An 18,316-nucleotide genomic window follows, 5' to 3' on the forward strand; every position below is an offset into this window, starting at 1 on the left:
ACTCGTAAATTCTGTTCGTACCTGAAAGAAAACGTAAAATACGAAAAGATTGGTGAATGCGCAAATTCTCTTAAATCACTCGTACGGACGATTTAAGAACAAATCTGTGCGTACGAACGGTTCTTGCATGAGGCCCATTGTCTGTTCTTCATAAGCACAGCTTGTGCCCATTTTAAGGCTCTTCCCCGCAGAAGGTTAACTATAAAAGCTATCTTAGCTTGATCAGAGGAGTAAGAATGAATTAAGCGGTCAAACACAAGGTTGCACTGGAGTAGGAATCCCTGGCACTTTCCAAACTCACCAGAGTAGGCTTCAGGGTTCGGCATTGATGGTTCTCTGACAGGGATCCAATGCGAGGGGGGTGGAGGTGGAGTTGGTGCCGAGGTAGAGGTTGGGGCTGAAGCTGACGGGGGAGATGGAGGGGTTAAAAGGTTCAATGCTGTCTGCAACATACCTCCAAGTTGCAGTAGCTGATCCTGGGTCATCTGGTTCTGTTTGGACAATGCTTGGAGGGCCTGTTCGTGTGATCCTAACAGGTTTCCCTGGGTTGCAAGTGCCCTTAGCACAGAGTTAGTGTCCGCAGAGTCCATGTCCTGGCCTGATTGTTCTGTCACAATGGGGTGGTTGAAAAAGGACTCAATAGCAGGACACACTGGGATATGGCAAAAAGTCTTTCTTTTTAATGAAGTTTGAAGGTGAGAACACCGCAGGGTTTGTCAGCATGGATGTAGCAGGCAGGTTAAATACTGTGGTAGATGAAGATGATGATCAGGTGTGCAGGAGAAACTGGGGCAGCCACGCCTGCTTATGGGAGGATCCACAGTTGGTGCTCACGCCGACAGACAAACAGAACAGAGGGAGGAGTGAGTGTAGGAAAACATGAGGTAGGCGGGCCAGCACCTAAGAGCGCAAGGGGACCATAACACTCAGTGATAAAAAAAAATAAAAAAACATGGAGAATTTTTCTTCGCACTTTTCCTTTTCCTTATGACAATCATTTGTAGAATTTTTTTTCTTTCTTTTTTTGTCACATGCAGCTATGTTGAGGCTTCGTGGTTAAAAAAAAGCAATGACATAAATGACACAACATACACATTCTTTAGTATGTTTAGTATGGGTGATATATTGAAGAGACAATGCAAGATGACTGAGGCGCTAACATCAGCAGTCAGGGTTACCCTGCTAACATGCATTAATTACAGGCAATTACAAAACATAGATTGGGATAACTGGAACGTTTTGCAAGTTTTTTTTAGGTGTTTCGTCATCAACCAAATAGTACAATTAAGACCTGATTGAAATTTTGACCTGATGAAGACATGGCATGGAAATCAGTTTCACTGATTAATTCAGACCTCAGACAGCAAAGAAGGACCTTAAACCTTCAGTCTTTCGAATAGCTGGCAGGAGACTTTTTTTAATTTACTTTTCTCTATTTCAGCAGCGCAGATGTTATGATATGGCATCTATATGGAACACAGACCTGGTTGTACAGATTTCTTGTGGCATCCATGACAAATTTCAGACTAATGGAGAGTGCGATGTGTGTCTAATGCCTACACTACACCTCTACATTTGTATCTATTGTATATGTGTCAAAGAGTTCTCAAATGTTGTCAGCTGTAGCTACCGGAGGGCAACAGATACCCGAGTAGTAATATAACACTGAGACTAAGGCAGACCACTTACTGTATTGAATTTGTGTATACAGTATATACCCACCTTGTACCCTGAATAATGCATTTGTTTTTTGTATCATGGGAATTGATCAAATTTAAATGTGCAGTTCTGAACATCCAGTTTTATTGTATTAAGATAAATACAGTGTGTTTTTGGTTCATGTAATGTTCCTCCAGTTCTTTTGTACTGAGTTCAGTAGTGAACTTGGTCCATTCGTAGCATACAGACGATCTGTATGCTTCTACAGTATGAGCCAGTAGGCTACATATAGCAGATCTTCAGTGCTCTATGTTGTTTGCCCTCATGCATTCACAACTCACAGTGGGCTGCTACTCACATTTGGGCAGTGAAAGTGTATTTTGCAGATGGGGGAGCCACTTGTCATCTGGTACTTCAGAAAAAAAGGACATTTGTAACATGCAGGATTCACTGTTAGGATATACGAAGGGCAAGTCATGATATTTTCCTCACCCTTCTTCGCACATATTTTTCATTGCCACATCTCTTCCAAACAGCGAATGAAAGTGGGGTTTAAAATAAGTCTAGCAAGTTCTGGTGTTTGAGACAGTTTTCCAAATTAATATAAGATGTATTGGATGAATACCAGTATTCTGGTTACTGATTACTTCAGGCTATTTACTCAAGCACTTGTCATTTATAATACCTACCAATTTTTGTTTAAAACCTTCATTCTTGTTACCCTGAAATCGTCAGCTGATCTAACTTGTTCAATTAGGTCTATTGAGTCCTTTAACATTTCCATTACAGACCAGTGTAAGGTCAGTGTTTGGATGTTTAATCCCATCTAAATTAAGTATATATTGAACTTTTTCATCACATAACAGCAAAATTCTGCTTCTTGATCAGTCCGAAAGGGAGAAGATCTACTAAAAATCTGTGTCTACATCTCGCATTTTTGTGCTGTAACACAAAAATGGGAAACACCAATAACAATACACCATTTCCACATATGTAAAAAAAAACCTGAAACTTGAAACTTTAAGCTTTTTATAGTGTGTGTGTGTGTGTGTGTGTGTGTGTGTGTGTGTGTGTGTGTGTGTGGGATCTGAATTTTGCAGATCATGGAAATGGGACTTCTTCAAATCAAAATAAGTGTATGCTTGAACTTTTTGACTCATCTTAATTAGCTGTAGTACTATCATTGTTTAGCCATACAGCTAATAAATCTGCTTTATATTCAATATGGTTCTCAAGGTTCAAACAGATTCAAGAATTAAAGTGCTTCATGTTTCATAACGTTAAGAGACAATATCAAAATACCAGAAGAATTTTGTTTACTTTCTTTCTTTAATTAGCTAAACTAATAGTAAAAGTAAACTGTTATCACAACCATGAGATAAATCAATTATAAGTCAAGATGAAAGCAAAATCATGATTGTCATTTCAATTCCCTTCCCTCCAATATTCTATTTTTCTCATTTCAGATAGCCCAAAACCCTTTTCTGGGATTCTGCCTTTGACTAATCACTTTTTGCCTGATTCGCACTCTCTGCCTCACTCTCCCCATTGATGTATTATGAACAGGCTGTTTTAGGTTTGATCCACACACACACACACATCCCTCATCTTTTATATCCTCCATCTTTCTATTCTCTTTTATTCTAAAAACCTTCCTACATTTGAACTAAATTTACAGTCCTCCTTTAATTCTGTCTAGGCCGATAGAAAGCATCAGTACGGCTACCAGGGATCAAAATGGGTGCTGCTCCACAGACACTTACTGAAACACACATTAATATTGTATTGTGTTTCTCATTTCTCAATTAAAAAAATCCCAGAAGTGATATTCAGATTTAATATTCATCCCTCCCTCTTTGTTTCTTCTGTCCTCTGATGCACCCGGTGTCTAACTTCCAGTTGCCTGACACGATCCTCTGTGACTCATCTACACACAAACTCTTTGTACTTTTGAACAACCACTCATATCTTTCAATTTTAAGTCCCTAAAATCTCGAAAAATCCACATTTTACGTACCATGTCTAACAGCAGCTGCAGAATTCTGAGTTGTCTGACACTTTATAGTCAACCACTGATTCTTTCTCTTTTTTTTTTACCTTTTGTTTGTGTCAATAACACACACACACACACACACACACACGCACACACACACACACACACACACACACACACACACACACATACACACACACTCAGGGATGCTTCAAAGCTCCACTTTGTCATCACAGGTGTTAAGGAGGTTGCTAAGATACAGCACAGAGTTTTTCCTACACGGCGAGAAGCTTCCTATGAGGACACAGTGTGATGCCCTAAAACCCTTTGAAGTCAAACATCAACCGTTTGGAGGACTCATATTTGTAGCTTCATGTAAATAAAAGCCACATTTCTATTGCCTGGTGCTGTGATAATCATTATGAGCACTTTGACTGTGGCTGTCCTTTTTCTGAGACCCGAGAAGTCTCCAAATTGATTCCATCTTTAATATTTTTTTATTTTTTTGGTTCTGTATAGTTTGAGATTTTGATCTGTCATTTTGAAATGCATATCCCTCAGTTTTATGTTGTGTCATTCAAGACCTGCTGAAAAGCTAGATCTTTAAATTGGTTTAGAATTTTGTCTCCTAAATGTATGTATGTATAGATAGATAGATAGATAGATAGATAGATAGATAGATAGATAGATAGATAGATAGATAGGGTGAGATGAATTGTCTATGACAGAGAGCATTCTGTTCCGTGACATCCCGCCCATCTCTTAGTCAAACATTTCCACGTTCTGCCCAATCTTTTTCTGGACATATGAATGACTTTATTTTTCCTGCTGGCCTCTCTGGCACTGGTCCTGCTACTCACCCAGCAGACCATGGCACAGCAGATGGTACGCGTCACCACAGAGTGGTAGAAAGAGCTGAAGTTCTTCAGAGAGTAAACTCAGCCCACCCCCCTCTTACACGCAGCATCACAGCTGCTCCTCCAGTAATGACTGCCATGTTACTCCTTGTTTGTTATCATCTCCCCTAATAGAAAATGGTCATGTTTTGCCATGTTCAGTGCCAGATCCCCATCGCAGCTTGCTGTGTCAGCCAGTCTCGTGTTTTTGCTTAAACTCTGTTTTTCAGTTTGTTTTACTATTAAGGTCCTTGGTTGTCCTGCACACTGCAGCACTTTGTGCTGGTTTATTAAACAACTTCAGCTCCGCCTCCTGCCTGTCACCTCCTGCTGAGTCCTACATTTAGGTCCCCTTTCCCACTCTGCCATAGACTGTGAAATCATTTTCTTGGTCTTGGTGACATTTGGGAGCAGATGATTACTGCAAGGACTCATCCATAAAGTTTTCCACCAGTTCCCTGTACTTTGACCCCTGTCCATCTCTAATACACCCAATCATCATAAATAAAGTATTTTTCTATTCTATTCTATTCCATTCTATCACTGCAGAGTAATCAGAGACCTTTTGCAGGTGACATGACTCAGAATTACACTGAAAATCTGAGATGTAGAGAGTGAATGGAGACGTTGCCGTTTACTGACCATCACCACCAGCAGACAGGAAACCCCCTAGCCACACAAAATTATAGTAGACTAATAACATGTGAGTTTCTGTTTACAGGTCATCTATCTCACATTAAAAAGACATGACCTACAGAGCAAGTGAAGGCATATATGCTTTTTGCAGTAAGTCCTAATCAAACTTGGAATTATATAGGACCACTTGTTTGGTAATGCCATGAAGTGTGCATGACTTTTAACATTTCCCTGATGGAAATATGTCTGTAAAGTCAATCAAAATCCCTAAAGTTATTCCTCCTTTCCAGTACTGGGGAGAGCTTTCAGTGTTGAGACCAAACAAACTTACAGTATGAATATTTTAGAATGCCACCAAGACACAAGCAGAGGGAGGAGTTATATAAAAACTCTCTGAGGTAAATAATGGATGAGGCGGTTCTCTTGTTAGAAGCATGTTTACCAACACCAAAATCTATCAGATTAGTAATTGCTGAATGTGTTCATGTTCCTTCGCAGGTAAGTCTGGGTGAAAGCTATCAGTGTATGTATTACGCTGGCATAAATCCCAGCACATCCAGATGTATCCCTTTCAAAACCATCTCGTTATTACGCCTGGATGGTTACATGCAAAATTAGGTCAGCAATCCTCAAACTGGGACTGTTTCTCAACATTAAAACAAAATCAGCAACTTTCCAGCCAAAATATCTTGAAATATTTTCGTTAAAGCTACGTAGTTAAACTACACGTTTCTGACTTTTCTGCACACCTTGAACTTCTGATTTTCCTTGTCTTTTTATTTTGCTCCAACCTCTCAAAATGACACATTTTTCTGTACTTGTACACTAAAATAACGGCAAATTAGAATACATTGTTATGACACTTCATAAAACCATCACAGTGAAGGTGCTTTTTAAGTTTTACTGGACGAAGAAAATCCACATTGGGAGGCTGGAGAGGGTTGGCAGTGGAGTTACACATAACTGTCAGTAAGGGACTTTAATTTGTTGTTTGGTGGAAGAGTTTGTTGGCTTTTAAGTATCAGTTCTGCACATCCTGGTTCCCAGTGTCTGTCCCTAAAAAACTTGTTTCCAAAAATTGATTCGTTGGTATATACTATCGGCGTTGATATTAATCATTCATTTGAGAAGTTCTTCCAAATCTCTTTTCGAGGTAGAGTGTGACAGAGATGATGCAGCCTTGCTGTGTCACTGCTAGGACAGACACCCTGGTCTCAATGGAAAATTAAAATCACTAAAAGTAAAAAGCACTGTTTTTGTACCGACTGTCATAAATTCTGCATTTCATTTTTATTCTTTCACGATATCCAGCACAACTTTGGAGGTAATGTGGCTCAGTGGAGGGCCTCTTTTGTGCCTGCAACACATTTGTGTATTTTCCAAACAGGATAGCACTCTGGTTAGCCTGAAAGAGGACATCTGTAAAATGACGTTAAAACATTGTGAAAGGGTCTATTTTAAGGCAAGCCATGATCCATCCATCTATCCATTTTCCATACCCACTTAATCCAATCCAGGGTCGCGGAGAGGGGGGCTGGAGCTTATCCCAGCTACCACTGAGTGAGAGGCAGGGTACAGCCTGGAAAGGTTGCCGGAGATTTTTTCTCACTATAGCAACACAGTTTTTAATACTTTTATCTAATCGGGGGATTAGATAGGAGTTATATTACTTCCAGACTGATTGTCACTGACTATTAGTGATGTACAGTGATGTACAGTTCTGGTGCTTAGGGCACCAGTGCATGCAGTCAACAGGCAGGTGGCTACATTGGTGATAAAAATGACTGGAGGATTATGACTTACAGTCAGTTTTGTGTAAATGCACAAAAATCAGTGCAACACTATGATTTTGCATCAGTGTTTCAGACAGTCAGGGATTCATTTACTTAGTTAAACAAAGCTTACATTTTGTGTGGGATGCTTAATCCTTTTTTCGCAGCTGACAGAGCTAAATGTTTAATGTTTCTGGCATTTCAACAAAAATGGCTCAAAGCTCAATCTGCTCGGCTCAAAGAAATTTCCACTCGAGGAGAAAAACTTCATTTTATTTAGCGGCCTTGAACAAAGGCTCTACAGAGACAATAGTGGGAGAGAAACAAGGCGCAGAATAATATTATGTTAATTTTGTGCTGTCCATTTGTGACTCATTGAAGCGGTCAACACAGCAAACAACAGTAACTTCTTACTTGGACAATCTTAAGTGTTACTCTACAGTAAGAGAAGAGATCATTGGGCATTACCACTTTACTTTGTTCTGCAATGGCTGAGAATATAAGTGTGTCAATATGTGAACCCATACCGATGCATGATGAGATTTTTGGAGTATGCTGAAGAAATATCTTAGATATTTAAAAATATGATAACTATCTTTTTCTGTTTTCCATAACCTGAATGAGCTCCTAGAGACCTGGATATTCTACACCAGTGATACTCACTATTTTTTTCACAAGAGCCACATTGGCAGAGCAAAATCAAGGGAAGAGCCACTTTTACGACAACATACTAAAGTCCCCTTTTGCAAATATGCATTTCTACATATAAAATATCCCACAAAAAAAAGAAACAACACAGCCAGTACATTTTCATTTAAGACCATATTTACCTTAATACTGGCATGTATAACCTGGCTTGCATGTCCTTGACTTTCTTCATGTTGTATTTGTAGTTTGTTGTTGTAATCATAGTGAGACATTCAAGGTGAGCATGGTTTTTGTGCTCGTTTTTGCCCTTTTTTGATTAAAAATCGATCCATGGTGCCTGCATCTCGCGCTGGCTAAAGGAGCTAGCGTGCACTGCGGTCAAGTTTAACAGTGTGCCCCCTTTAGGAAACACCATTAAGCCATGAAACCATGAAACACTTAATTAATACTTAATAAAAAATACTTAATACTGTGCAGTATTTGCTGTATGTTATTTGAAAAAATGTATTGTTATTGTTACCATATTGTTATAAGCTACTATGCGAGTGCGAGCCACCAATTAAAGCTTGAGGAGCCGCACAATGAGTATCTCTGTTCTACAGTACTGATGACTCTACTACACTGTGCAGAGTTTCTAATCATCATCACGGTTGCTGAGAACATAGAAAACTGAGGACAACGGCACAAACAGCCAGAAACTTGCATCCACTATGTGAGCGGGTTTCACTTTCCATATAAAAATATATTCAGAATATGATCAAAGTCTGAGTAAGAGTCAAAGCTGGGCTCCTCATGGGCATACTAACACATTCTCTTACAAATTGAAATAAAAATATTGCATGTAAATGTGAACAAAAGTCAGATGGTGAAAGGGCAGGACTATCTGAGGGCCCAGAGAGCAGGTTGACCTGGCGTGGGGGCATGGTGTTTGAGGTACACAAACGCTGAGGCAGAAGTTGCCAGATTCTGCTAATCTGTCAATAACAGCGTCCTCTGTACCTTCAGTGCTGGGTCACAGTGGTCTCTTCGTAACGTCACATCATACTCTGTTTATTTCTCTGACGCAGACACATGCCACGTCTTTCAGTTCCAAACCCCCCCCCCCCCCCCCCCCCCAAAAAAAAAGATCCCTTTTTTTTTTTTTTTTTTGTCGACAACACATTTTTTACCAGTTTCTCTTTGTTGTTGAACAGCTGCAAAAAATTCAGCTTTATAAAAGAAAAAAAAACTGCAGTTTGTTTGGACATCGGATCCGTTTGATCGAACCAGGGCGACCGGAGCTGGACTGGGCTTTATTTACAGTTTTTCTCTATTGGTTTGGCTCATTTCTTGAAACAGAAATTACATTATCAAAATAACATGGACAAATCTCCAAACCACCTCGCAATTGTTCACAACAGAATGGCATTTCTCATTGCTTTCATCAAATTGCAATTGTCTTAATACATGTGTCAATTGTTTCAGTGCATCTGTGCAAAAGATTAAGTACAAGTAGCCTACAGTTTGCACAGTTTGCCTACATTTAGCACATTTTCCAAGTGAATAGATTTTGGTGATCTGAACTGATTAGTTGATTCTTGGTCTAATGGTTCTTCTATCCAAAATACATCAGCATGATTTCATTGTATAAGTCATCACATGCACAATAATCTGTTCAATTGTCAAAATGGGCCAAGAACATGATATCATCAATACCATATAGAATCTCATGTTATTCCCCTTTCCTTAATCCTATTGAGGAGTTTTTCTCTGCTTGGAGGTGGAGAGTGTATGAGCATCATGCCCAAGACCAAAGATCCCTGCTCCATGCAATGGACGCTGCATGTTTAGACATTACAGGAGATCAGTGTAGGGGATGGTTGCGGCATGCACGGCGTTTCTTCCCGCGTTGCATTGCAAGGGAAAATATACGTTGCGATGTTGATGAGAATCTGTGGCCAGACACACAGCAACGTCTGGACGGCCAGGAGGGTGAGGACAGTGGTCATGAGGGAGGGGCGGGGGAGGGTGAGGGTGAGCGGGAGGGGGACGACAGCGACCAGTAAAGTGTTGCCATAGTGTTTTCTGTAAGCAGCAGATTTATTTACAGTACGGCAGGCCACATAATTTTGTTTTTTGTTTGTGTTTATATTACAGTATATGTGTGCTATGTATATTTTTCTTTTCCTTCTACAATACTATACTGTATGGAAGTTACGTACTTCACAGTATTTGTGTGAATAAAAATGGTTGGTATGAGTGTATTGTGTGTGCTTTGAGGCTACTCTTACTGTGAAACTTTTTTCCTTCAGTTTTATACACTATTGTATTCTGTTAGGTAGTCCTATGCCATAGTGACAAAACATCTAAACATTTTGACTTGTAGTGCTCACACAATGCCAAAAGGACAATGCATTTTGGGGGCACTGACTATTTGAATGAGAAAGAAACTTCATTTTGACACATGGGTGAACTATTTAGGGGAGATGTGAGCTTTTGCTGGTGAACCATGGTGTTTTGCTGAACCATTCAGTTTAGTTTTGCAAAAAGTACTAAAGAGTGTTGAAAACGTCCGGTCTGTTTCAAGAAATGAGCCTAGACAATTGAGAAAGATCTTTGCAATTTGGGTGGCACTGACTCTTTACATGGGAAAGAAATCAGGTCTGAAGCATGGGTGAACAGTTTTGGGAGAGATATGTGCTTTTGCAGGTTAGCTATAGTGTTGTGCTGAACTATAAGAGTGTTATGCCAAATGATCTTAGAGTTTTGAGAATGTAATTTCTGTTTCAAGAAATGAGCCAAACCAATAGAGAAAAACTGTAACACCAGCATTAGTGATGCACTGACGAAGAGTGATGCTCCAGAAATATAGATTTTACTGGGACAGATTTTTACAGACAAATTGATGGATTTAAATGGGAATCATCTACACCTACATTTAAAAGTGCACTTTTTTCTTTCACTAAACATTAAAAGGATATTAAGGCAAAAAAAAAAAAAGCGGCTTTTAAACATTACTTTCTCAGAGATAACCTTCCTTGTTCAGCCGTCATCATCCACTTTGACACTTCATAGTTTACTTTGTCGTTTTTCCATATAAACCCTGGTCAGCTATGTTAGGAAGGATCTCTTTTTAGTCTGCTCCACTGGGTGTTTTTTTTTTCCTTCCCATCTTTCAAAAGCTGTTTCAGAGCAGCTGCTGACACATTGGTCTTTGGTGTGAAGCACATATTTTGAGCAGATATTAAAATAGAGTTTGATTGACACATCAAACAATTGTGTCTCATTTTTAGAACTGCTGGATAGAGTCTCTATAAATAAAGGACCGTTTTTTTTTTTTTTTAAAGGACAAACGCCTTATGTTGTCATGCATCCTCTCCATTTCAAACAGCTACTTTTCCCCACAGAAGTTCAGCCTAAAATGCCTTTTTAAAACTTAAAACCTTTAGGCAGCAATAAACATAATGAAAAACAAAACAAAAAGGAAAACTGTTGAGTTGTAAATACATTTTATGATAGTTATCCCATATATACTCTGTTTTCTTATATTGATTAAGAGTTTTGAGCAAAGTTATGCCTCGCTTATTTGTGTGAAGGTCGTAAATTCCACTGTTAGGAATGTGGTCTGGTCCGGCTCGAATCTGAATCCCCCTTCCTTTTACAGTTGAGTTTTGTAAGCATGACACACCCATTTCCGAATAAAATGGAGGTGTGAGGAGATGGCTTCAGAGCGGATTTGGGAGTTGTAAACTGAAGCATCTCTCTTCTGCTCTCCTCATGAGTAAAAAACCCTTGACGTCTCTCTCTCTCTCTCTCTCTCTCCTTTTTGTATTGTTTGATAATTGTTTTAGGTGTTTGAACCTGACAAAAACAGATCCAGTTCCTATTTCATCACACTTTAGTTTAATGTACAATCAGTTCACTCGAAACGGTCCATTACACTGGATCATTAAAACTGGCATCAACATGAAACGATCACATTGCTTCGTCACCCAGCGAGGTCATATTATGAGGGATAATTATAAACACCTTTAAAAGGAGAAAAAGGCTGATCTTGTTCGTTGTTTGGCTCAGAAGTCTCTGAGCCTTCGCTTGTAAGAAGATGACACTGGTCTCCAAAAAACAAAAACAAAAAAGTTGCATCAAAATATGTACACATAAAAAATATTACAAAGTTTATTGAAATACTAGTGCTGTTAGAGAGAAAGACACGCGTGGAAAGTTCAGTGGGGCATGGCCAGAAAAAGGGTCGCACGAATCTGCTACGGTGGACGGTGACATTGTGAGGTTATTCCAAATAAAAACTGTGCGTGTCCAGCACACACAAACATGTAAACTCACTCACTCGCACGCACGCACGCACACTCCCTGAAGAGGAAGGAGGATAAAGGACTCTGGAGATCCTGGCTGGCTGTAGTTTTTTTTTGTAAAAGTTGAACTTGCTTGCACACCCACAAACGTTCAGGATGCGAGTTAGATGGAGGGTAAAAAACAAAGAGGAAAAAGAACAGTGGCAGACAAGGCATGGAGCCATTTTCATGCCTACCAAACAAAGTGACTGTCACACTCTAAATTCCCTTTCGTGCATTTTCCCTGCCAACTGCAGTTCAAGCCGGACGAGAACTTAATCGTCTGCCACAGCGGCCGGTAGCATGGACAAAATGACCTGCCACTACAGCAGTGGAACCAGCGTCTGGCGGGCAGCTGGTTCATTCCCAGCCCCATGACCATGTCGGTGAGGAGGTGCTACGAGCACTTCCACACACACACAGCCAGGCTCCCTCCGAAGAACATGTAGAGCAGGTTTTTCACTTCATGTGTGACCTCGAAGCCGAAACCTTCACCGATCACCACGTGCCACGAGCTGCCAAACTTTTTGTCCATAGACTCTTTGATCATCTTTGCTGCACTCTGGGAGAAACATCATGTGAAAAAAAAAAAAAAAATATATATATATATATAGCAATTAGAAACAAAGTTATGAAACAACACTGGTGCGACTTAATCCTATTACAGGAGCCTGAATTTAATTTCTGATCCATCTCACTAACAAATACAAAAGACTGACAGCATGAGCCACACACCTCATTGTTGGTGGCAAACTTCTCGCAGGCCGTCACACACAGCTCCATGGTCTCAACCCTCATTTCCTCTGGCATGTCTGTGTGCTGGGGACAAACAAGTTGTTAGGGACTAGTATTTTCCGTCTTCTGTATGCTCCACCGCACACATATATGCAAGTTAGCCACACACACGCAAGGATTAAAAAGGTCTTATGGCATTTAACTTAATTCTCTATAAACACGGTTAAAGCAGAGCCACCCGGTGCATGTAAAGTCTAACACAGTCTAACACTCCAGTGTTGTCACAAGTGCCTTTTGGACACTGAACGCATCACACAGACGCAACAGTAGCAAAGATGTACAAAATGGAATAAAAATGCACAATGTTTTGAAATGTAATGCATCGATTCGGAACCAAACAGGACATAGATTAGTTTATAGAATTACAATATAAACTCATTAACAGCGATGATTATGTGCATAGCTAAGTAGCCTAAAACACTGACTGTGTAAAACATGTCAGTGGTGGATGGGGTTAGTTGAAAATGTCACTTTTAGACATGCTTGTGCTTTTTTAAACAAGTGCTTGTATGCGTTTTTTGCTCACTAAGGTCTTATAGTACTTGTAATGTAAATGTATTTTATTTATACAGCCTGTTACAAACAATCATTACAATGTACCAAATAAAAAAGTATGTAATGAATGTGTAATGTGTGTAATGTGTAATGAAGCTATCACTGTCAGCTTTTTGGAAAATGTTATGTGTATATATATATATACACATATATGCTTGCTGTCCTAGTTAGCAATGGCATTGGACATCACCTCACACCTGCCTTCATGACGTGCTGGTCAATCCCAGGAACGTTCAGCAACAGACACACATCGCCACAACACACATCTCAACACATTTCTGCCTGTGGCCGTCAAACTGCCTCTGTCGTGTGTTACCAGCGCAAGAATTCATCAGAACATAATACAGTTTAGTTATCAAGTACACCAAACGTGGTACAAAGTGCATATCAAAACAATTTTCTAATTTACTATAACTTGCTTTTTTTTTTATCTCAAATAGAAGCACTGCAACTAAACGTTTCCCTGCTGAGGATTAATAAAGTCTATCTGATTATTTCCCTTAACTGTGGCACCAACTCTCTGCCATGCGTGTGCCAAAGAGCGGAGGCTGCAGCTCTGACTAAAGATCACACCTTCGATGACCGCCTGAGAGTCTTGTTTTTTTTCTTGTTTCCCTCAAACTCTGCGACTTCGACGCTGTACCTGATCATATTTTCACACATCTGGAGGCAAAAAAATGAGGAAATAAAATGATAATGAAGGTTCTCCTGCAATTTGGTCAATAAAAGGTTGCATTGCTGCCTTTAAACTCAGTCAGAGCCGACAGCAGAGAGACATTGAAACCTAGTTTTTAAATCAAGCAAAAACCATTATCATTACCATGACATCTCTGAAAGTAAAAAGCCAATAAGAGTCCTTTATCAAACCTCCGGCTCACCAAGCTTAAACATTCATAAAAGCTTATTTTCCTACTGTTCACTGGGTTTCACACAGCTACATTATTCCTCTGTTGTTCAATATCTTGCCAAGAGCAAACACTGTGTGTACAATGTGGCTCCGTCCAACACTGATGGGGAATGTGACTGAAAGAAGACACAAGCAACATTGATGTGAAGGTGAGCCATGTGTGAATGACCACATGCCACCACTTCATCTGTAAAGCTGCACATCCAGCTTCTAAAAACTTTCTTAGCTGCAACCCAAAGGTAAAGTTGACAGATTAAAATTTACAGATCGGTGATATTTGTGCTTGCTGTTGAACCATTTGTGCTTCAGTCGAACCGATCGTTTCAGCCTCACAACGTGGAAGTTTGAGAAAAGAAGAGCAGAAACACAAAGCAGATACAAATTTTTGCAGACATAGTTTTTATGTGCACTTTGTGTTAGTTACCCAAAGCCTACTTCACAATGTACATGCAATTTATAAGTTAGAACTTTACCAACTGCATTAAATGACCTTAGTTTTGCAAGTAGTTGTTATGATAGAACAGATGTTCTTGTTCTGCATCATGACACCCTGTCTTACCCTGATGAGAGGGAAGCTGTGCAGTCTCTTGTAATCGGCCTCTTCTTTCTTTACCTCACCCGTCCCAGCCATTCCGACTCCTGCAATTAAACACGTTCCACGTGTCAAATTAATATATTTGACTGGTTAGAAAGCCTATTAAATGACTGAGAGGCATTTAATCGGGAGCATGGGCAGTAAAATTCTGCATGTCAGTCTCTTGTCTGTACCCACAACGCTATAAAATGACCCAACTAGAGAGGAGGTTAGCCGACATCACTGAGCCACTACTAGCTAGCGACAACAGTCATCTAATCGCAGGTGGCACAAATAGTTTGAATTACGTTGACAGATGACACACATCACCGTTCATTCCTAAATGTGGCCGTGCTCTGTGGGGTTAGGAACAGCGAGTTATTTCACTAGCTAGCTAATTAGCTTAGCTTGTTTTTAAAGCAAACAGCTGATGCTACTGAATCACGTTTGCTACCACAAAGTCACCATACCTTATTCCACCGTTGTGATATGAAAACAGTTACAGTATGTTGGGATTAGTCGATAAGTGCAGCGTATCAAATAGGCTTTACTTACGACGCGTCTGTCCAAAGAAAACTTCTGCTGTTTGACTCTCAGAACGGTTGTTAAGGAGACATCTTAAACAAGGTTTATGTGTACAGGATACCCCGCCTACTATAACAAAGCTGCGTTCCTATTGGTTAAAAAAATCTGTCAATCATCTTAAAAAAAAGACGTCACAGTCTTTTTGAACGGCACATTTATTACTTTCTTGTTAAATTAAGTCAAATTTATTTAAAGGGCACAGCCATGTAATATAAGCAGAATAAATACTTAAAAAGCCTAAATTTGAAGAAATGTGTAGAAGGCTTTCACCAAATGATTATATGTCACTTAGTACTTTTATTTGTATTTGTTTGTTAAATGCATATAGGTGGACATTCCACATACCCTTCTCTAAAAATAAAAAATAAAAATCAGATGCGTGTCAGACATGAGGTTCATAGTCTTTGTCAACTTGTGTATGAAAGGCATTTGGCCAATATATGGTAAATAGCACAAGACACCAGCATGTCACTAGCACTAAGCTAAATAAGTCATTCAGAAGTTTGGTCAGTGTTATTTAGTAAGGATGTCAGCTTGTAGACGAATAGGGAATAAACTTTAACCATGTATGTCCAGCACAGTGACACAGTGATTAAACTTAGCTATTACTCCAGAGTAAGTTACTGCTGCCATGCTATATGTTTAAATTGAATACATAACCTAAATTTACCTTTGGAGACAGTATTGATCTTGCTACTGCTGTGTGTTGCTGAAATTGTTAAATGGAGCAAGAGGCAACATTCTACATCTGTCTGAGCAGTCATAAGGCATGCTAAATGCATTTGACTCATTATAATCTGAATGAAATGGAGATTTGGATACAGGTGAAAATCTGACAAAGAAAATATGGAGCTGACATAAGTTTGCTAAAGAACAACCTTAGAATGCAGAGGAGGCAATTTTTTTGACAAAAGGTCCTGTGAAAAGATACCATGGGGATGAGAGGCATATAAAAGTGATGAAGAGGTGATGGTAATAGAAAGACCTCAAGGAAAGGATTTCACATGGATGGGAAAATGTTCTGTAAATATTTGATAGTAAAAATGATATGCAGAGGAATCCAACATAGAAAAATATATGTTGCCAGTTTTACAAAAAAAATCTGAAAACTGTTTGGATGCAGCAGGTGTTAACATTGAGCAACTTAAGGTGAAGGAGCGGTCAGCAGTGCATTTACAGGAATGTACACATGTGAGGATCAGAAAGAATGGCCAGGTGTTAAAAAAAGAAAAAAAAAACTTTGTTATCTATCTCTCCCATATCCCATGAAAGTGCTGTGGAGATGAGAAGTATAAAAAGAAAAATAAATAAGAGGGGTGAATATTTTCAGTAAAAAATTAATATTTGATATGGTATGGGTAGGTGGTGGTTCACTTAAGAATTTCATAGGACATGCCTCCCTGAGAGAGTGTTAATGAAGGTAAGATATATCTATAATTCAGCAGTAGAGGAAGCAGATTGTTCGGAGGGGAGAGGAAGACCCCATGTGATTCTGCTAACAAGCTGTGATTGAGGCGATATGAACAGAAAGACAGAGCCAAAAATAACAAAATGACAGCAAAGAAAAAATGTTCACTGACTAGGTGACTCACTGCCTGATTGATTAACTGAGTAATTGATGATTCACTCCCTTCCTATGACTTTTGATTTAGATGATTCATCTGGATTGGAACCCACGTATCAGTGCTAACAAGGCTGAAGCAAATGTATACCCTGAGCTCAAAATAGGTGACGGGAGCTGCCTTTGGAAATTCAATTAAATAACTTTTTATGAATGCCCAAAGGTAATTGTGGTAGTATAGATAATGAATAATTAAGGAGAACAAATTGTCATTTTGTTATTGTGTTTGGCTATATGTTGCAGACTGGAATGATCATTGGCGGTCCTTAATGCAGCAGACCTGAAAACACTTGATTGTTGTTTGATCAGTATGTTGTGTGGGGTTGTGCAATGTTGTCCATTAGGTTGATCAGTTTTTGCAGCATTCTTCTTTGCAAAATCAGCTGCAGGCGCTCCAGAGCTGTCCCCAGTACGGAGCCATTCTTCTACATCAGTTTCTTCAGTTTCTCTGATGCCGCTGCCCCAACAAATGGCTGCAAGGCAGACCGTATTCTCCAACACAGATATATAGAAGATATGCAACGTCTTAGTGCAGACTTTGAAATTGAAAGTCCTAAACTTTCTCAGTCATGCTCTTGAAAGTGTCCTCACTAGTGGCGTCACAGTGTGGTATCGCAGAATCACCCTGGCTGAGAGGAAATCACTGCAGCGTGTCATCAAAACTGCAGGGGGGTCATTAGTTCCAGTCTCCCTTCCATGGACACCATATTCACCCAATGGTGTCGGAGGACAGCACAGCATCCTCAGAGACAAATATTACCCAGCTCATGCTCGTTTCAGTGGGTGCATTCAGGCTACAACCTGAGCAGGGCTTTAAATTAACACCAGCCAACCGGCAAAATGCTGGTGAAATTTAAGTTTGGCTGGTAGAAAAGACCAACTTACTAGCCATTTTGACCCATTAGTGAGTGTGTGTTTGGCTAGTGAGATTAACATCAACTAGCCATTTTGGCTGGTGATGAAAAAAGTTAATTTAGAGCCCTGAACCTGAGACACCACAGGACAGCAAGCATCCATGCTCGCAGGGCTCGCCTCCACAGCAGCTTCTTCCCAGCCACTGTAAGACTGGCACAGGACATTAAAGAGGGAAAGAAACACATCACTCTACAGATCACATCACACTACACAAAATAGACTTAAATAATCCTTTTTTGAAGCTCAAGGCCAATGTTTTTGTGCACTAAAATTTGACATCATAAACCTGGAATGTGTACTATTATTAATCTCAAGGAACTAGATGAACAACCACTTATATGTACATATATATGTATATATACTTACACAATACATATTGGCTTATCTTATTCTACTATGTTTATCTCATGTTACTATCGTGTTTTTTTCTCA

General features: G+C 39.6%; 1 protein-coding gene across 1 annotated transcript; it reads right to left on the reverse strand.

Moving 5' to 3' along the window:
• Positions 1-11,469: 11,469 nt before the first annotated feature.
• LOC142378975 (dynein axonemal light chain 4) lies at positions 11,470-15,399 on the reverse strand. Its single transcript, XM_075464005.1, has 4 exons — positions 15,319-15,399; positions 14,749-14,828; positions 12,668-12,751; positions 11,470-12,494 (listed from the first exon to the last, which is right to left on the reverse strand). The coding sequence occupies exons 2-4, from the start codon at positions 14,818-14,820 to the stop codon at positions 12,330-12,332; spliced, it is 321 nt and encodes a 106-aa protein (XP_075320120.1). The 5' UTR covers positions 14,821-14,828; positions 15,319-15,399; the 3' UTR covers positions 11,470-12,329.
• Between the last annotated feature and the right edge of the window lie 2,917 nt (positions 15,400-18,316).

The sequence above is a fragment of the Odontesthes bonariensis genome, chromosome 4 (genome assembly GCF_027942865.1).
Source record: "Odontesthes bonariensis isolate fOdoBon6 chromosome 4, fOdoBon6.hap1, whole genome shotgun sequence".
Lineage (NCBI taxonomy): Eukaryota > Metazoa > Chordata > Actinopteri > Atheriniformes > Atherinopsidae > Odontesthes > Odontesthes bonariensis.